Source organism: Pipra filicauda, unplaced genomic scaffold (assembly GCF_003945595.2).
Source record: "Pipra filicauda isolate LSUMZ 115617 unplaced genomic scaffold, ASM394559v2 scaffold622_size210553_pilon, whole genome shotgun sequence".
Taxonomy (NCBI): Eukaryota; Metazoa; Chordata; class Aves; order Passeriformes; family Pipridae; genus Pipra; species Pipra filicauda.
The window spans coordinates 115,685-137,304 of record NW_024104779.1 but is presented as its reverse complement, the minus strand read 5'-3'; the positions used below and the strand labels follow the sequence as shown (position 1 = coordinate 137,304).

The 21,620-nt window shown below is 40.4% G+C and overlaps 1 protein-coding gene across 3 annotated transcripts in view; it reads right to left on the bottom strand.

Moving 5' to 3' along the window:
- The window catches only part of LOC114002719 (metabotropic glutamate receptor 3), a 103,391-nt gene that overhangs the window by 14,531 nt on the left and 67,240 nt on the right, over positions 1 to 21,620 (bottom strand). For all 3 annotated transcript variants that reach the window (XM_027748916.2, XM_027748920.2, XM_027748919.2), the window contains one exon: positions 18,935 to 19,790. In XM_027748916.2, coding sequence (XP_027604717.1) covers positions 18,935 to 19,790 — 856 coding nt within the window. The remainder of the gene's footprint in view (positions 1 to 18,934; positions 19,791 to 21,620) is intronic.

Genomic DNA, 21,620 nt, shown 5'->3' with positions numbered 1-21,620 from the left:
TTCAAGTGTTCCAGTTTCTGCCCATTGCCTCTCATCTCATTGCTTGGCACCACTGAGAAGTGCCTGACTCCCTTCAGATACTGATATAAATTGATGAGGTCCCTTCTCAGTTGTGTCTTCTAAAGGCTGAATAGGCCCAGCTCTCTCAGCCTTTCTATATAAGACAGATGATGCAGTCCTCTTATCATCTTTGTAGTCCTCTACCGGACTTGCCCCAGGAGCTCCATGTCTTTCTTGTATGGTACAGATTAGGACTGGGTAGCCCAGGAATTTGTAAGAGGTTTATTTTATCTTTTTCTACACTGTTGGCACCTAGTTGTACCACTCTGCAGTCCAACAAGACTTCTGAGTGCACAAAATTTAAAAGCAGCATAATACTCTTCCAAATGGCCAGCCCTCCTGGAAATTACATGCTCTAAATTAAACAGCTAGCTAAATTCAAAATATAGGTCAACAAGAAGAATATTAAGCAGCTTCCCTTCTCTTCCTCCTCCTCCTCACGCACAGGCATGCAAGCTCTCTCATCCAGGAGCAGCATTAAAACGAAATCATAATGCAGCACTTAACAGCTCTTCAATAATGTGTTGTCATTGCCAGTGTCTTATTTCATTATTCATGACACTCATATAGATTGTAGAAGCTGTTAACACAGCAGCCCAGCTTTAAGAGCTAATTTATTCACTTTGGTGTTATCCAGGCCAGCTCCTGAGGTGGGCTGAGAGCCTGTGACTGCTACTGGCACCAGTGGAGCTGCAGGTAACCAAGACAAACTGCAAACTGGTTGTTTGGCATCATAACTTGAAGGGCACAAATACCCCAGTGTAAGTTACCTTACAGTCTGAAATACCAGCACTTTTAATGAAAGAATTCCCTCTGTGTAATATGTTTAACAACTTCTTAGTTCTGATAGAATATTTATCATTTAAACAGAGCAAAGTATTTTCCTTAGACTTGGTAGGTAGGTACAGAAGGCAGAGCAGGTAATCTCACATATAATTAGTTTGAAGCTCATGTATAGTTGCCTTTCACGGGGCTGTTCTCATGGTACAAGTATAAACAAAAGACTTTTGTAGGACAATATGTTTTAAGTTGACCAAAGCTCGTAGCTTGAAACATTCATTTTTAGTGGCTGCTGATAGAGGAAAATAAATCACCCTCTTTCAGATGGGAAGGATGAAATCATTAAACCAAACAGTGATGTATTTAATTATAGTACGGTAAGCCAAAGCCTACAAATGAGCCGACTGGGTGGCAGCAATTAATATATCCACTGATTACATACAAAATTACTAAGGTATTTTAATGTATCATTTATCAACATATTCTAGATGCTGTAGGATCACTTTCAAAAAGTAATGTTTTCATAAAATATGATGTAATATTCACCATAAAAGTAAGACGCTTATAGGCAAGAATGGAATATCACAAAAAAGCAGGACTTTATTTTTAGTGTAAAAAATGATAATTTTTGCAAATTGCTTTTCCCAGAGATGATGTCAGTCAATGTCATAAATCAGTCTGCAAATTTTCTCCAGTTACATTCCAGTTTTGAGAGGAAACCTACAGTCTTTATAGCAGGTATTTCTGGCTGGTCTTTTTCAGAGTTTTAGCTAAGCTGCTTTAGATTCATCCCTCGGGAGAGAAGAGACAGGAGTCTCTGGATCTATCCACCTGTTGGCTTAGAAGCTATCTGAGTGACAATACAAACTTCGTCTCCTTTGAGCAGTGTCTTTGAATCTTGCTCTTGTCTTGCACTTCATGAAATGAATTATCCCTGTGTAAAGCAGTTATCCGTGAAAAATTTTGGAAAATAAGTTATCAAGGAAAAGAAAGGATAATTAAAAGTGACTTAAAGACAAACCAGTGATGCTTCGTGCTCCAGCTTGCAGCAGTTCAGCAATGAAGATGTCACAGCAGTGAGGTTTATGAGCGCAGAAGTGCAGAAGACAGAAACCTATGGAGCACTGGTGCAGGCAGCCACCTCTGTCAGCTCACTGGAGATATCCTACTGGAGGAGAGGATGCCAGTGTGCAAGTAGAGGACAAACTCCTTCAGCTTCAGATAAGAGAGAAATCACTACAGATTTATGGTTGTCTCCATAGCAGATATGGATAAAAACATAAAATAACATCATAGTTTTTATGTAGTGAATTATATAACTTGTTTCCATCTTCCTACAGTGGCATCAATTTTTCCAGAAGTCAAGTAACTTGTGAATATGTGCTTATGTGCTGTTGGAAGCAGGAAAGTTGCTTTCATTTAGAAATTTTTATTGTTTTTGGTGTGAATGATGTACAGCTCTTGGTGACACGAAAAATTTCAGAAAGAAAGTTCTGAAGGGGGGGGCTTATTTTTTTTCGAGAGCAAAACCATTATTTGAAGAGGTGGTATCAGAAGTATTTTTAAAATGCTTCTAAATCTGCCCATTGCCTCAGTTGAGTGAAAAATACTCCAAGATTTTTTAACCAGGAATGAGTAGATGAGGAAAACAAAGCTGTTTAAAACTTAATTAGGCACTGGGAAACTTTTAAGACACCAAGCAGCCTAGGAAAAGATGAATGTCATTTTAACTGGCTTGGAATCAGATTAGATTTTGTTTGTCAGCATCTTTGGGCCAGAAAGGATATTTTGCATAGAGTCTTGCATGCATCTGTCACAGAGCTGAATGTACAGATGTTGTCTTATAGAAAACATCATCAGTAACACTTCCTGGTAGGGATGATGACAGATAAGCCTACATCTGAGAACATTCATTTCCATAAAACACACATCTGTTCGTTGTTTGCTGAGTGTATTCTTTCAAAACAAGGTACAGATCACTACCTAGGAGACAATTCATTAATAGCAAGGCTTGTTGAAAGCACTGCAGTTTTTCAGCTTAGCAGTTTGCAAATCTATGAGATTTCATGGGGTTCAGAAAGAGATGTAAAAAGAACTATTTTGAGCACCACAGGTACCTTCTTCCACATCTTGTTAGCCCCAAAGACTTTCAGCCCAACAGACTATAAGGGGATCAAGATTAAATGGAAATGTAAATGTGAAGAGGGAACAGGTTGGAGTTTCTGAAAAGTTGAGTAAAACCTCCCTAATCTCACTAGATGGTGCTGCAAAAACTCTGAACTTCTGATTTAAGACTGAAAAACAAGACATTTGTTTATGTAACAGAAAAATATAGTTATTTTTTCATCCCCCCTACTCCTTCCTGTTACATATCCTGGGTAATGTCTTTTTAAAACACTGTAAGGAAGAACCTTTGTAATAATATTGCAGGATATGGTGCGTTTGTCCAACAGGCTTATATGCATGTATGATGCCTTTTCTTGAAAAGTATCAGAAAAGACCCTGAGAATGCACATATCTTTTCATTCTCTTTTCTTTTTAGCTAGATATGGCTTGTTGAGATCAAAGTGACTTATTTCTGCTTGGCTGAACACTGACCTGATGCACCCACTCCTGTTTCTATCTCAGCATAATGCAGCTGGTTTCATACCTGATTGACAGAAGGCACGTTGAAATTTGGCAATTTAAAAGTTAGTACAGGGAAAGATCAGAGTGAAGTGTCACTGCTTTGTACCTCTCCACAATTAATGAATAATGAACGGGCTTAAAATATCAGTTTCCACAGAGACAAGTAGTCACTTTTAACCTCTGCACCACCATTTCTGGATGTGTTTGGGTCACATGCAGCATTGCTTCTTCTCATTCAAGAAGGAAATGAGACTGATTAGTCTTCTACAAATGTAGTTTTCCTATCTACGCCTGCAGATTTTCCATTCAGGTCTGTGGTTTCTCTCTTAGGTTAGATGCTTGCTGTAGGGAATTTTAACACCTGTCATAGACAACCCCCCGCCAGCATTTGCAGTGGTCAGAAACAGAAATGTTTCTCCAGGCCTAGTTGCAAAGATCTATCACATATCACAGACATCTGTAGGTAATTTAGTTATCCCAAGCTTCCATCCTACAAAAGAGAATGGGTACTTCTAGGGTTCACCTTAAAGAGGTATCTAGGATAGCCCAGCTAAACTGTACCTGCTCTTTTTCTGCTGACCATAATGATTGTGACTAGCTAAAATACACTCACAGTATATGTATCTGCAGTCAGGTGAGATGAATATCACCAATATCTGGAACAGAAAGACTCACAGCTGGAGCACCAAGTGATAGCAGCTTGAGCAAGCTCTCTGCAGTGCACCTGTGAACGGGTGTCTCTTGCAAGCTGTCCACACAGGCTGCTGTGGAGGCTGTTGCAGAGCATGCCTGGGAACATTGGCAAAACAAGCCAAGAAGGGTCTGAAAGACTGGAAGAATTCGTTCACCTTGTCACTATCCTCAGCCTGGCTGAGCACAGAACTCCCCAGCTACCTTTCCTGTGAAATGCTTGCCTCAAGCATCATGTTTTACATTTTCAGGTATATGTTGTCCTCTTGCTTGTGTGGCCCTTAAGCATATGTGTGGTCTTTAGAACTCGGGAAGAATTAACGAGGTGCTAAGTTACAAACTTTCACCAAGGAAATTATGAAATTGCCTTTTTTTTTAAAAGGAATTTTAAGGAATTAAAAAAAGAATTTCTTCCTTCTTATAGCATTTGGATTTTGAAACATGGTGGGTAAAAAGCAGGTAAGAATTCTGCAGTCATTACATTTCTCCTTAAAAATACAAAACATCTCCCCTGATATTAAGAATATTTCTTGGAGTTGTTTTGCAAAGGTTGCACCAGTGCAACTTTAAAATAAAACAAACACTCATGGAAAAGTGTCAAAGGTGTTTTTCTTTTTTTAGTGTCTGCTGGGTTGATAATCAATATGAATGATTTGTGAGATTCCAACATAGCAATGCGTTTCAGCTGATACCATTCTTTTAATTTAAGATTATCCACTTAAAAAAATGGTTGGCACAAGAGGCAAAATGCGTGTAATGTAATTCATACCAGCAATCAACTTGTAATTACAAAGAAAATTAAACCATGACTTCAAACTGCCTAACTCCTCCCTCAGGCCAGCTAGTTAGTTATTTTGTAAGCAGAAGCAAAGGGAACCTGTTCCCATTATGAAGAATAATGGCCACTGTTAGGGTGACAACACATGCTCAGGAACTGGAACTGTAAGTTCTGGGCTGGCCTTTGGTAGCTCCCGAAATGTTTTGGTCTGAGGAAAAAATGTGTTGGCCAGTGAGTTATCTGTCAGTTACTGAAAATTAACATTACTGTCAGAGCTTGAGATTTTGGTTGGGACTTTCTGTCAGTTCAGGGTTTATGAGTTTCCTGTGTCCAATTTGAACTTCCAATGAGGGACATTCCCATTTAACCTCAAAGCTGGGAACTGGTGTCATACCTTACTCTTCTCTTCCCAGTACATCTGAGGAACAGTTGAAAGAGATTGAAGCTGTGTTTTAATTTTGCTAAAATTCACTTTTGGACTAAATGAGGGACTTGGTTATATCACAGGAGTATGACTCTTTCCCTTTTTGGAGGTACCATTCCATGATGTGCTAATTCCACCCCCAGACTGCATATCTAGCTGTCTAAGGAAGAGTTAAATACCTAATAATATTTTTGTCCTTCTTCGTCAGCCTGAAGGAAATTCAAATAGATTCAGTTATTAAGATATTAAAGGAAATTGGTTAAAACATTCTTTCTCTGTGGGGACTTGAGGATTAGAGAGGTGTTTCTAGACACAGCTCTGAATAATTTAGTTAGACGGTTTGCCCTTAGAGATCAGAACCAAATGAACCATGAAATAGACCCTCTGGTTGTTATTTCCTAATTGATGTCATAGGAAGACACTCCCAAGTCAGGTGGACTGACATGGATTTAATGACTTATACTGCAATATTATTATTTAGTAGTAGTAATGTTGTAGCTGTTACATTCCAAGATTCAAGTGCATAAGAAACGTAGTATTTCTTATAGACTAGTCTATAGATGGGAGAAGTGCACAAGCTTTCAGGCACAAGTTCACTCCATTAGGTCATCAGAAACATTGTTCAATAAATTTGACCTTCATTTATTTTGAAGGAACAGCTCTGCTCAGAGTTTAGTATATCAGGTTTTTATTTCCTCCTGGAAACAAAATTTCGCTTTGCAAACAGCCTCATTACTATCCATTTGCAGAGTAATTGCTGAAAGCTTTTTGTTCTCTTCTTTGAAAGTATGTAGTTTAGAAACACAAGGGTTGATCGAGATGCAAGACAAGATATGACAAAGGGATGTTATGCCAAAAACCTCTGTTTTTTCCAGATACGTGGGCAGCCTAATAAAGGTATTGCCTCTTCCTATGTATCTTATGACTCTATGCTATTATTTTTGTTAAGGAGCTACTGAAAACTCTCAGCAATCACCCTACAAATTGCTAATAATGAGGTAATTTGTGAAATGAAATTGTATTTGCAGTAGGAAAATAAAAGCATAAGTAGTGAATTCTAAAGAGAACATCTCTTTGAAACAACTGAAGCTCAAATTTATTGAACATTTTGTGGAAAAAAAAAGGAGTTGTAAAATGCCTCAGAGCTGGAATAAAGAAACACTGCTATGGTGAAACACAAGAACCTTTATGCTCAGACATATGCAGCTCAGTTATAGCATTTGCCACATCTGACATAATGTTAGCGGAGGACAAAGAACACTTAAGAGTTCAGCTGGAAATGTAAATGTTTTATACATCTCAGGATGTAAGATTCTGGAGTGGATCAGTTTTCTCTCTGAATATAATATATGAATGAAAAAAAATGGCCTATATTTCTGTAACCTAAACTTAATTAATATCTATATTGGGAGTGCAATTTTCTTTCAGAGTTCCTATAATCAAGTGGAGAGAAACAGACACCGCCAAGGGTGGGCTCTGGCTGACATGAGCTGCCATCAGGAGGGTGGGTAGCTTCCTCCATTGATAGTTCTCCAGTTATCGTATTACAAAGTGTATCAAAGAAAGCTGGGTGGCTTGAATTTTGGCCACTGAAGGCAAAATCAACCTTATGTTTTCAATAAGGCTCACTACACACAATGAATGTGCTCATCTTCCTTTGTAGAGGTTTGATTTTATTTTTACTCATTTCCTTATAATAAGGTGGTGGCTGAAAATGCACATCTACTGAAATTGCAAGTTAAGTCAGTATTCAGTAGAGTCTATCTTGTGTCTGGCCAAATCTCGAGTCAGCCAGTCAAGAGGTGAAAGTGGGCTTCTCACAACAATGAATTTCAGTAAAAAGTTGGTGAGGTAAAGGATAAGAACTCTTGGCTTTTAAGGCTATTCATGCATATTACACACCAGCTGCAAAGGTAGCACGTCGCCTCTTCCAGTATCATCAGTGTTCATTGGCATGCCTTATGCTACAACATGCAAGCTGCATGTTCCATTAATACTTGCAAATTCTCCTACTCTCAGGAAGAAAAGATAAAGCTGAAAGCACAGACTCATTTCTGCTAATGTTTTGCTCCACTGAATCAGTTCGGCAACAGCAACAGCAATCACCAGACCTCAGGGAAAAATGTAAAAAGAAAATGTTGATTTATTTGTCTGTTTTATGGTGGAAGCAGAGGCACACTGATAGGCTTTGACTGATAAAGTGTTTCAGAGATCTAGAAAGGACATCAACAGCACTGCCGCAAACCTTCCTCTGATTTGAGATAATTTCTTCTCCAAAGAGCCTTTAAAGATGGGGTTTTTATTCTTTCAGTTACTGGAGCATTAACTAGCCATTAGCTATTTATTCAAGTAGATACACAAATGCAGTAGAGGAAGTTTAACAAACTTTTTCAGCACATTTCCATCAGTTCCCAATAGCAGCTTCATACAGTGTTTTATCAGCCACTGTCTGGTGGAGACTTATCCTGGAACAGCAGGCCAATCTTTGACACAAAACTGATCACTTGGAGCAGTGATCAGCTTCTCCATTCATCAGGACAATAAAGAAATGTCATGCAAAAATTCTATTTTTTCAGAAACCATAGGCAAAATTTATTTATAGGGGCACATGGTGTATAGTTATTTATGTCAAGGGAAGGAACCATAAGAGCACAACCTTTGGCTGCTACAGGCAATGATGTCATTGCTGCTTAGGCTACAAGAGTCCAGCAACCCTACTCCACACACTTCTGCATATGATCAAGCATGTTCTAATGTTTGGAGCAAATTTAAGACCTATTGTAAAAGATAAAGGGCGACAAAGAAGCCGTCCCCACAGGAAGAGTGCAAGAGAGTTCTGTAGCAGAAGCACAGGAAGATGCTTGAGGCTTCAGAGCTGTACACAATCAGCTACTGATCACTACAGAAATTTAACCTTGGGAAGAAGAGAGGATTAGGATTAGGATTAGATTTTTAGGGCATAATCAATATAAAGAAGAGCATGTGTGCAGCATATGCAAAATATCCAGTGGATGGTGAAAAGACAAAAATGATAATAAGAAGGTACAATGTCAGTCATGACCTCTGCAAGTAAAAGAACAAAGGCAAAATTGAGAGAAGAATCGCTCTAGGACTGTCCCCCGGTTGTGGATGCTGGAACTCATCAGTGTTGCTACCTCAACACCAGGAGGTTCTCACTTCCCTTTGGCGTGGAATGATTGCTGCTTTTGGATTTGCTGTGCACTTTTTATAAATGCAAACTCAACAATCATACACCAAGTTACTATCTTAGGACTGGTTTCAATAAATTTAAAGAACAGTGAGTGAGTGCTGTTGTGACTGTGTATGTGTGTGTGCAGGCCTGTGTGTGTCTTTCAGTCCAAACTTCCTATAAAACAGTGTGGTTGATACTGGGTCACAGAGTCATTGTAATATCAGATGTAGCCCTTAGGAATCACATTCCACCCTGAAAATCCATATTCTCTCAGAGTTACATGGGATTCCTGTGGCACATATGTTCTGTGTGAGGACTTCGTTCAAGGCTGTGCTTCCCTCAGCGTTCTCACACAGTTTCCCTGTTTCCTCTGAGAATGGTAAAATTCCTTCCCTGGATAAAATGATGGGGTTTTCTTAGCTAAGCCTCATATTTCAGCCCCAAAAGTGGTAAATATTTAATATATGCAAAGGAATTGCTGCATTAGTTTATTCCATCAAATTATCTGGAATCTGTGTATAACCTCAAATAGAAAAATGTACTGCATGAAACCTGTATTGAATTGAGGAGCAATTGCACATATACTTTTAAAAAATGAATATCTCTCAGCCTTCAGAAATGTTCTTGCATTCCTTCTGTAGGCATTGTGCTAGATATACATGTGTCATTAGTCTAGAAGAGATGAGACAATTAATTTATTGCCAAGTAGAAAGATGGGCAGAACTGTAGGAGATGAAATGCAGAAACAAGACTGAGGGGACAGGGGCCTTCAAAGTGTGAGGTACAACAACCTCTGCTTTTGATCTACTGGGTGTTTGCAACCACCATTCCCATATCCACTGCTTCTGGCTCTGAGCTCTTCTTCCCAGGCACTCAGAAAAGAGTGAGTTTTTGTGTGGAGACCCTACAAACCAAATTTTTGATCTCGGTAATTTCTTTATGAAACACGTCTTAAGTTTAAGGATTTATATTTGGAGACATTGTAATTTCTGGCTTAGTGCTGAAACCCTTTGCATTCCAGCAGTGAGCAGGAGAGTTATCCATGGCTGGAGCAAGAGGTGAGAAAGCAAATCAAAGGATTGCTCCTGTGCCTGAGCCATGCTACAGCTAGGGTTTTGTGAACATCTCTGCTAGAAGTTTCTCTGCTTCTGATACCCCTCTGCATGAATATGTGTGCTGTTCCCTGTGCCTTGAAGAATTTTAGTATTCTTTGTCTTTACTTGTTATATGCTCAGACAAATATACTTTCATGGCAGGAAGAAGGAAACAAAAGGAAATGACTCACCCAGATAGCAGAAATGAAATATATTTTTCTATTATATTCTATATCTGCTAACAAAATAACCATAAATGGTGCAGTGATGCCAAAGTAGACATTATCTGAGATGCTTTTAGAGGTGTTTAGAAACATGGCTCTGACAGATGAGGAAATGAAAGAAAGTCAAACATGTTTTTCTGCCAGGTCCATCCAGTTTACAGTTGATGGGAATTGTGTAGAAGGTCAGTTTGTGAAGAATATGCATATGCAAAAGGAGTTTCTGCTCTGTGAAAATATAGACCTGATTGCTTTTTGAAAAACAAAAAAAAATTGGGGAAAAATATTTTAGTGGAAAAATTTAAACACGACTGTTTTGAGTTTGGGTTGAGTTTCTTTCTCCCTTTTAGGTAGAGAAGGAGACTTGTATCACTGAGGGTTTTTTCCTGCACTGTGAATCAGAAACAGGTAAGACAAGCTTGAAGGGAACAGTTCAGGCTTCACAGAAAGCTGAAACAGATTCACAAGCTCATCTGGGCTGCAGTTTAACAAGTACAGTACAGCAGTCATCTTGGGACAGGTGTGTCTGGAGACATGTCTGCTACATGGAAGTGACAGAGGATTCAGACCATGACCCGTGTCCAGATTGCAACACCAGGCTGGGCTGAGTGTCAGTGTCATGCTAATGCAACTATACTGGTGTGGTACTTCTTCCTGTTTAGTCAGTGTTAGCCTGGGAATATCTTTACACTGTGCTCTACTGGGTGGAGAAAATGTGTCTTCCAAGGATGTAGTGATATTTACTTTATTTTAGGAGAAAAGATACTTTTCTACAGATTATGCTTTCACTTCTGCCTTTGTAGGATGATTATTAGCTGCCAACAACGATAGAGGTTTTGTAAAAATAACGTAACATTTAGTTATCTATGGGATTAGACATCTGGATTTGTGACTCTCTGTAGTTTTCTTCATCACCTTTTGGAAAGACCAATTTTCTCGAACTCCTTGGAAGTCCAGAACACATCTGGATTAATCAAAAAAGTAAAATGGAATCTCCTTCTCGTGTCCTTGTCCTCATACTCATTAACACTTTCGTGGTCATGTTCTGAGCACAGCCTCTACCTTTGTCAGCCCCTAAAATATATCTCAGCATTCAAGTGAGACTAACTGATATTAGTCATGAAAGTGCTAAACTGCTCTTCTGTAGCAGGTAGTACAGAAGAATCTGGTCCTCCCTTGGGCTTTTTGGAGCCAAATTAGATGCTAAAATGTAAGGGATAGAAATCCTGAACCAAATTCTTCTCTCACATGATAACTTGTCCTGCCAGGCCACAAGAAGAAAGAAGCAGACCTGACATCACTTATGTGTGAATGTGTTTCACAGGAAAATCTGCATGAAGAATAAGAATATAATCCCATGGTTGCCCCCTATCATAAACCTCAGTAGGACTGGAAAGGGGACTGTGCATATTTGGGGGATGAAAATGTTGTATGAGACTTCCTGCTCCTTTGAGGACTTGGAATGTGCACACCCTTGGTATTTGGGATTCACATGACATTTTCCATCAAAACAAAAGATAAAATAATAACAATAACTATTATAAAACCAGCAGTAGGCAAACACAGAAGTCTGTGATTTAGAGAAATTAGGTTACCAAACCTTCTGTCTCTCAAATATGTGATCTGAAAGAAAATCGTTGCTCAGTTTGTCAGTCATGTGTTTCTCCATAAACACAGGGTGTCTAATCTCATCCTCATTTACACATTCTCATGGATGCTGTGATATCTAGAGATTTATGGATGCCTAAAAGCTACATTATTAATATGAGATAAGCCGACTATAATTTACATACAAGGCACAGACTATTTAATTTTATGTTCAGTATTTCATGGCTCAGCTGAAGTGGTGGGTTGTTTAAATATTCAAGCAGAGGAAACTGAGATGGAGAGCTATTTGCAATTTTAGGAATGTCAAAGCACCTTCACCTAAATATGCCACTATAACAAGTTTGGGGCCATTGCTGGCCTGTGGTTTCTGCAGGCTTTCCAGGAATGACACCCAGCTGGGTAAAGGCCGAAGGCAACATACTTTCAGAGACTTCCTGAGGATGAAGAAAAGCTGTTGCTGCTCTGTGTCCTGCTAATGCTACATTTCTCATCTTTCTGTCCATGGGAGCTCAGTGCCCAGGTCAGGCAGAGAGCGGTGACAGCGGGCAGTGGAGACAGTGGTGACAGTGGTGGCAGTGGTGGAAGTGGTGGCTGCAGGCAGAAGTACCTTGCTTCTGAGTTAGATGGGGAGCAATGGCCCAGCACACCTTGGCCTCAGATGCTGGAGCTTATCTCAAGGGGTAAAAATACAATTCAACCTCTGCCCTGCTCACTCAGGCTAATTACTGTGAATTAGTGCCAAACGAAAGCATGAAAAAGCAGCATTTTATGATGGTTGCTGGCTAGACAGCAGACACCACTAACAGGTAGGTCACTGACCTGCTATCATGACAAGAGAAATTTTAATGAAAATTTTATTTGGAAGTTTTGCCCTAGAGATGATGATGCCTGTGTCCTGCTGCCAGCCCAGGTATCCGGTTTACATGGGGCAGCATGTGACACACAACATATCCAGAGTGCAGTTGTTTGCCACCATGATACCTCAAAACTAAACTAGGGGATGAAAAGGTTCTATAGTATTTTAATTTCGGCCAGTTTACATCTAGAAAGCCCTAAGCAAATTGTTCTGATTGAACAGCTGTTTTTCTTTCCATCAGAAAGATGAGATCTCCCAAGTACCCTTCCAACCTGATTTATTCTTTAACTTTATAGTTCTATATATTATGAATCTATAGTATATATAGTTAAATATATATAAAAATGCATATATATATATAAATTACATAAATATATTAATATATACACATATGAAAAGCTTCAGTAAGGACTAAGCAGAGATTAGCTTATTTACCCTTGGAGCACTAAATTTGCCCAACAGAAAGAAACTGCACATCCCCATGAGGTCTGTGAAGAGACAGCTGGAGTAAGAAGAAAGTAGATGGGGCCACCAGGAATACCAGGCCATCAAAATCTCACTAGAGCTCTCTGTGTGTATACACAAATGTAACTCTAATACAGAGAGAAATATGGGAAAATACTGTGCAAGTTCAACTCTTCCTCTGCTTTGAAACAGCAAATCTCAAGTGTACTTTCAGAGACTGTCCCTTAGTTGCTTGTGAAGTTTTAAATTCTACGACACATTTGTGGTCCCAGGAAAAGGTAGTAATTTTTCCTATAAATCCTAGACATCTTTTTCATGTGTATTTTTAATTAGTATCTTGGGGAATTCACTCTACATTTTCCTTGGCTTTTTTAGCTACAAATCCATCATGAATTACACTTTTACAACTTTTATGATTAACAGGGTGTTAGATGCCTTCTGCACATGTAAGTTTTGCCTTCACCTGAAAGATGTGTTCTGTTTTCATTTACAAATAAGCATCACAAGGAAGACCAGGAGGACCTCGCTGCTGACTGAGTGCTGAAGGCCAGGGGGATCTGACCTGATGAGAAGGAGCTCTTTGGGTGCGATGGCAGAGTACTGGGGCCTTCTGCTGCAGAGCCTGGGCTTTGAGCTCTGTCTTTAGCCTGCACATCTACTGACAGGTACTCCCTGCTGTAAACTCCTTTGAAGTTTCTGCATCTGTAATCTGCCTGTGACAGCAAATGCAGAATTTTTGGTCTGTGCTCCATGCAGCCTGGTCAGACATTGAGTTTTGAAGTGAACTTTTGACAGGAAATATTTATGGCTAAATCCCAGAGCAGGTACCATGCAGTGCTGCTGTGCTCAGAAGTGAGGTGACATCTGCTTGTTGGAGACCATGACTTTTAAGCTCTTTCTTACTTGGATGGCACAGTTATGATGGAAATGGTCTGTGAAATTACGTTCCCACAACAGAAGTCATCAGTGTTCCAGAATAAATGAGAAGGTGAATTTGTGTTTCTGCTTCATATTATTTGAGTGTTTACAGGGGCATAGTGAGGAGATAAAAAAAAAGGAAGTAAATCACACAGAAACGTAGGACCAGGGAGAAATAAAAGTTTTGTCACAAAGTCCAATGGATGAAAGGGAACAAATCAGACCTGACTTACAACCCTTTTCTCATTTGGAGTAGTCATTCGGGTTAGCTACCGGAGAGGATTTTGCCCAGTATAAGCTAAGATTGATGACACAGGCTTGGCTGGAGAAGAGATGCACTTCTGAACATAACAAGAAAGGGACATGACTCTTGCAGCTTTGGACAAAGAAAGGGGTAGGAAAAGACACTGAGTACTATAAATATATGTGTTGCCTAAAATTTTTATTGCCTTGTTTTCCAAGGTTACTAATTTAGCTAAATTCCTCCAACCATTAGCTGTGGAGATTCAGAAAGCTGCACAAGACAGGTGGACATGCATACATCCCAAAATCCAACCTTTCTCTGCCCATACACTCTTACACTAGATTTGCAGCAGAGTTAGTTCTGTGATACCATCAGCCCTGCTAACTGCAGAGGGAACAGCTGGAACCCAACCCCACACCCTTGGGTGACAAGGCTGTCATCCTGCACAGCCAGCTCAGCAACCCTGGCCCTGATGGAGCTAATGCTGGTCCTCAAATGTCATCACTGCCCTTCCTCACCTCCAGTCCAATGCCCTGGAAGAGCAGCTATACCAGGTAGCAACATGTGGGGCACAGCTCTGCAGTAGCCTGCCACTTACTTGTCCCAAATGATGGACAACCCTTTCTCACTGGCTGTGCTAACGCTCACTATCCTGGCATATGACAAACTCTGTGAGGCTTGCAGTAGAGCTGTGGGCAGTGATAACATTGCTTTTCTCTGTCCTCCTGGTGGCTTAAATGAGCTAAAATAGTTAGCAAAGCTGGTTGCTGCACTGTCCCCCGCACCCTTGTGAGGGAGGAAGGCTTCTGGATATGTGCAGCTCTGACTTATATTGGGGTTCACCCCCGGATTTGTGCCCTCCAGAGTCCCCTCTGTATTCTACTCTTCACCAAGCAATGGCTGGGTGTGGTGAGAAGTTGAGTTTATGCTCTTTCCCATGGAGCCCTTTACTTTTGTTCAGCACTTCTTTGTTGTTCTGTTAATACAAGTTAACAGCCTCTTGAACCAACATCTCTTTATCAGCAGAAAAGCATCATGATTCAGAACATCAAGTGCTGCACTTGTGCCCTCAGGAGGGAACGCAGAGAATGGGAAGATCAAGAAGATGAACCAGCCTGTATCTCTTTGAAAGGCCAAACAAGCACTGAGATAGAGTGAGTGCATTTATCTAGGGGCTTTGCATTCTTGCATCCTCCTGCTGGAAACTGGAATCAGGTACAGGTGTTTCTTTTTTTCCTTGCTGAAAAGATTCAGGATATCATGACATTTGTCATATATGTCTTACTGACTTGCAAGAAAATTATGTGCTTGGTGTATCTCACAGACAATAAGGAATGAAACCTCATGCTGTCTTAATGCCACACTTCAGTTCTGTGGAGTTATTCCAATTTAATGAAAAAGGAGAAATAAGTAGGACCCCAGAGATATTAATGGAATAGCTGTCACACAGCATGTCAGCATCAGTGGCAGCATGAGGGTGCACAGATCCTGGCCAGTCCTATACTCCAACCCTGCTGCTAGCTGGTCCCTGAGTATTTCCCTGCAAATCACATTATTGCTGAGCCTGAGAGCCTCACTTCAGGCTTTCAGCTAAATGGCAAGTGAAAATAAATCTTAGTTGCTCTATGCTCCATCTGTAGTCAGTAGCAAGAGGTGTAGGGGCAAACCATACCTCACATGGGCTGGAGCACACGCTGTCAGTGCTGATCCCCTCCATTAACTGCAATCAAAGACTAACCAAAATTAATTTGAGTGCGAAGGGTAAATGTCTAAAATTGCACAGTCCCACACCAGTCATATAAATGCACCTAATCATTTCCTCAGACTGGTGTGTTTGAAATGCACCATCAGATGCTCCTGGAAAATGGGAGAATACTTTCAGGGCTGTTTCCCAGATTTCTTTCATGGAAACCTGCAGGTTTATGCATGCAGGGCTCATCTATGTGTACCTCTGCCTTTCAGCAGGGGAGGTATTGCTTAAATAGTTGTTTGTGTGTCTGCAAATCTGCTTATCACTGTTCTGTTTCTTGCCTGCTTCCTTGTGGTGGGTGTAAATCTCTACCCAGGCTGAAGAAGAGAGTAAAACCTGACTTGTTTGCAGTGTACCTGATGGACTGGTAGCTTCCAGGCCATCCTCTCTCTGCACTGGGAAAACATTCTCAGATTTGGAGGTGGAAATATGAGAATATCATTGATCAAATGTCCCATGCAGCAAGGTCCTCATTTTCCATTAGCAACACACCCAAAGACTTTCTTCAGCCAGGAAAGAGGAAAGGATAATTCTTGGTCCCCTAGAAATCAATGACAAGACTTATATGTATAAAAATTTCACATATGTATGAAAATTTCACACCTTTCTGAAAGGAAGAAGGCATGGGAGATTTGCTGATTAACTTGCCACATAAAAATCATACGCCTTCTTAAAAAATAACTTACATTAAAACAGGAATTTGCATTATAATGGAAGAACTGATAACAAAGAAATGAGATGAGCAAATTATGTTGTAATCTGGTAAAAATATATAAGGAACAAAGCCACTGGAAAAGAACTTGACAGGTTTCTTAATGTTTTAAATTGGAAATGAAAGCTCTTCAGAGTTTCAAAGATTTCCATGTTGACTTTAAAACTAATTTTGTTCAAAAAAAGAGCCTTCTGTTTTCAAAACTGCAAAATTACAAGCTTCATTCTTTTTTTCCCATCTTTAACAGCTTCAACTTCCAAATCATAAAAGTATAAAAGATATTTCAGCCAAAATGAAAATTATTTTTTCTGGCTGTAGCTAAACAAATATTTTCCTGGAGTTTTGGTTGAAGAAAGTTGGGGCTATTTTGACTTTGTATCTAGATGTTGAGTGGGAATATGCTTTGGTGCTTAAAAAATATCTGAATATAATCTGAAGAAAAATGATTAAGAATCCTCTACTGGAACCAAGATTGCTTGGTGCTAAACTTGGACTCTGTTACAGTGTATGCATTCAAGCCCATAAAAATACGTGTGGTGTCAGAAAAAGTTTCAAAATAATTTAAGATATTAAAGTACCTGCACATTGTGGTTGGTTATCACTGTCCTGAAGTGTCTCCCTAGCAAGGACAGAAGCAGGCTGTACACCTCTGCCTTCCCTTGTGATCAGTATGCCAGGAACCAGCTTCCATGAAGTGCTGTTCTCCTAAAATCAATTGATTTCAACAATTTGGGGACATTCAAGCATCTCTGAGGATAGGTGTAGGCAAGTGAGAAAATAGTTTTGATGTTTTAAGTGCTGTGAGGAGGGGAAGGAAAAAGGATAATTCTTAATTTCCAGAGGTCTAAAACCAAAAAGGTTGTTTCATTCTGACTTGTGCTGTTTGTGAAATTAATAAACAAATCAAATGCAGTGACAGCTTGACATATGCTGTGTGTACATTGTCTAGGTATCTGTATACATCATGGTATGTGACTGTCTTCACTGATACAGCATTTTTTTAGGAGACCAATGACATGATGCACATAAGCATCATGTTGCTCAGGCAAGACATGTGGATTCAGCTGCATTGCATGCAGCACCCAGATGAGGGTTTGAAGCATCTCACTTTCCAGCTGCTCTTGTGTTACTTTTCCTTTGTGATTGAATCTATATTACCAGAGCATGTCCAAGATCCTGCATCCTGCTGAACCCTTTCCTGAGAGATAAAATGCAGCAAGTGACCAGTCTCATCTGTCCCGTCTTGATTTCCGTGGTAAAGAAATCCAGGTACGTGGGCTGCAGGAATTCCTGATGTGCTCTAAACTTGTCAGCTACTCAGGTATCAGGATCCTGGGAGACCAGGCATCCTAAGGAGCTCTGCAGCATATGCTGGAAGGCACATCAGCAAGTACCCAAGAAAGTGGAATACTTGGCTACACTAGCCATATCCCACTGGGAGTGAGAAAAACACAAGGGATGTGGTTAGTAGTATCTAGAGATGGTCTGAAGCAAATGCTAAGACCTCTAAAGGAGGGAAAAGTTCAAGCTCCAATATGACAGTTTCACGTAGTTTCCAGTGCTGTTAGCATTGTACAATTACTGAGGATCTCCTGGGACTGAAAATGCTGAATCCTACACATATTTATCCTTCAATTCCTATTGGAGTTAGTTCTCACACAAGGCACGGCATGATGTTTCCTTACTATCAACTCATTCAGCCGAGAATATCAGCTTAATAATACATAGAAATGCAAGTTCAACCTAGATGCTTCAGAAGAAAGTTAGAAACGTAACAGCAAAAAGACAGGATGCTCTACACTTTACTTGTTTCCTCTGTAGATCTATTTAACCTTGCTATGGTGTAATATTAATCACAAAGCTAAGATCAGCCGCATGTGATGGCAAAAACACAGAGATATCATGTGATGCATGGTGAGTCCCCATGAAATTTGCTCATATCATTCCCAGATTGTCCACCCCTCTCTCCACTTCTCCTGCACATATTTAATGCAGCTCTTTTATAATTTGTCATTAAACCTGTAGTTCCATAACATAGGAAATGCAAGGACATTGGCCATTGGCCATGGTCCAGTTATTATGTAAATTCATAGCAAAATGAGAAAGAAAAGGCCAAGTCTTGGCATGGGAATAGCAAGCGGCTGCCTAGTGTAGCAGGTGGTGAAATGACCATCAGCTTCCAGACATGCCCAGACTGGCTGCGAATTAAATGGATGTTGGTGTGTGGAATTTTTAGAAGATGGAGGGTAACATTGCCAAGACCAGCTGTTGCCACCTTCACCTCTCCCTTCTGCTGGGAGCAGGAGGAGCATGGAGCTGCTTTTTTATGGTTCTCCCCAAGCTCCCTGTCCTTCTTTCTGCCTTCTTGTGAGAGGGGTGGCCTTGCCTGGGTACCACCCTGGTCTGAACTGTGATAATAGTTCTATCAGGAATTCAGCTAGCTGTTACTGTGACTGATGAGCATTTCATTAATTGCAATGATATTTTTTGTGTACCAAAAGAGAAGTTATTACCTGTAAAGTTTACTTTCAGGAGATAATCTTTGTACAGCTTCCTGCCATCCAGATGCTTCATGGCATCACAGAGTTTGGTGGTATTTGGACAGAGAGTCCTCTGCATTTTATGCAAGGCATGGGCCATTGCATACACAGCATTCACAACAAACATGATCTTGGATTCTTGCTCGTAGTTGGAACTGTTGATGGTGAAGTGCTTTTCACAAGCCTTTTTATGTGGTTTTCGGTTCTGCAGATTGCACTGGAATTTTTGCTCCCAAAAGTCCTTGAACCAGGGGTTGCGCCTGTTATTGTAAGGGCTGAGACTTTGGAAGTACTTGTCAAACTCTTTAACTGGATGGGAAGCAAGCTCCAAGGTTATCGCCCCAGAAGCGATGCGCTCATTGCCCTTGACGATACTCTCCTGTGCTCCCCATCCATCGCTGGCAATCCAGGTGAAGGAAACGTTGAAACGGTTGGCAGCTGCAATGAGCTCCCGAGAGTCATCCGCTCTCATGAAGAGCACCACCACCCTGGCGCTGGGCTTCTGAAGCAGCTCCCTGATCACGCCATCATAGGACTTCCTGATGTTGGACCGTCCCACCTTCTCGGAGGTGGCGATGCAGATGTTGCGCAGGCGAGCTTCCTGCTCAAAGGCTTCGATCCCTGTCTCCCCATAGTCGCCCTCTGAAGCAACTGTGGAGACGTAAGTCCAGTTGAAGTACCGCAGGATCTCAGCCATGGCTTTCGCCTGGTAGAAGTCCGGAGGCACAGTCCGTGCGAAATAGTCGTAGCGGGATTTGTCGCTCAGCTTGGCACTGGTGGAGGCGTAGCTTATCTGGGGGATCTGGAAGAGTCTGAGCAAATTTGCCACCTGGAGAGAAAGTGAGAAAACACAGGTTGTTAAAGAGTGGTGTTTATAAAATTGGACAGAAATATCCAGGGAAAGGCATTAACAGTGTTTTTTAATAAGATGTGTTCTGACAGTCACAGATTGAGGGTGTTGATAGAGGATGTTGATAAACTCCAGTGAGAGCAGTGCACTGTGCATAAGCACAAAACCTGTTCTGCTGCCCAGTTAATTCCCTGGGTTCTACTGGAACTGTAAAGGACATTTATTTTTGTGAAATTGGGTCTGTTTAAATCAACAGAGAATTAGACACAAATGGACAATACACTTCAGTCTCAGTCTGTGTTCCTTATTAAGGTCTGGGGATTTGTATGCCTTTGCTGTTCATATTGTCCAAGATTCACTGTATTTGATAACTAAATACACTAATAAGACATAGTGTAAATATTACAGATGTGACAGCCGTTCAGAGAACTTTCTGATCCCACTTATTCAAGCTCTCCTAGCTTTTACTCATCTAAACTCTTTTTCCTGAGATGTTCTGACTGCAGACCTCCTGAGAAATGGTATATTTGTTGCATGTTAGTGCTCTTCAAGTACTGCACAATGTCATGCTGACCTACTGTTTTTCATAAATAATAAAAACTTTTATTAATCTCTATTTGCCCTTCTTGTGTGCTTTTTTTTTCTTTTTTTTTTTCATACATTGCTATTTCCAATGCTTATTCCCAAATCTACTCTGTTGCTCTCATAGAACTGTAGCTCCTGATCATATCTGGAAAGAACTCAAGAACGGCTATGGCATTTTTTTTCCTTTGATAGCTTCTTAAATGACAAAGGGAAGATTTTGGAGTTCTGCCCTTGGTCACTGGAAATTGTGTCCAGTAAATTAAATATAAGCTGAGAGTACAGCCTGACAAAACCATTTGAAAAGCAGTAGTGTACTTGAGATTCCTAAGGGAAAATTATCAAAAATTGCCCAATCATTTTCTCTAGATATTTCTCCAACCACAGACTATGTCTGTGAGAATTCAAAGGCAAAGGACTGTTTTGAAAAACATGTTGTGGAACAGGCAGATTTTGAGGACTCAGACGTCAGTAGCAAATTAGACAGTCTGGTAAAAAAACTCCAAAAACCCAGAAGAATTTTATTGCTTTTCAGCAATAAAACCAACTGTATTACTTGGGATTTTATAGATTTAGATTCTGTTTTTTCTGTAACACAGACACTGGACTAGTATCCTGCTGTGGCTCAATCTCACCCTGTAAACTGGTGTAATCTTATCTGGGCCAGACTCTGCTGCCAACCATACATGTACAGTGACTTTCACAACCCCTGGGACACATGGAACTGAGGACTTCAGGAGGTCCTTGTCCTGGGACACCAGGGAAGAGCAGGTGGGATGTCCTGGCATCTCAGCTGTGTTTGTGGTAGCTGAAGTCCTTTACAAAACAAACCGCTAAAAGTGGTTCTCCACACTTCTTGGAAGGGAGCTTTATCTAATGCTCTGTAGTTTTACCAGTGGGTACAGGATGGGAAGTACTGTGGCTGAACAAGTTACCATCCCTCAGAAAGCTGCCAATGTGTCCTTAACCTCCCTGCTAGGTAGTAACACACATTAAAATGCCTTATACTGGAAGTGTGGGATTTAATTTCCATCGTGGTGATGTAAATGAACAGCTTTAAAGCAACAGGATGGGCAGAGAGGCTTGTTTTGTCACCAAGGTACAATGGGTGCTTTGAGAATTGTTGAGTCTCTGTGGCTTTTTATCTTTGACTACATGCTGACACATCCACATGATTTGGTTCACATGTCCTCTCTCAACAAGAGCATTCTGATTTGGTAATAAGAA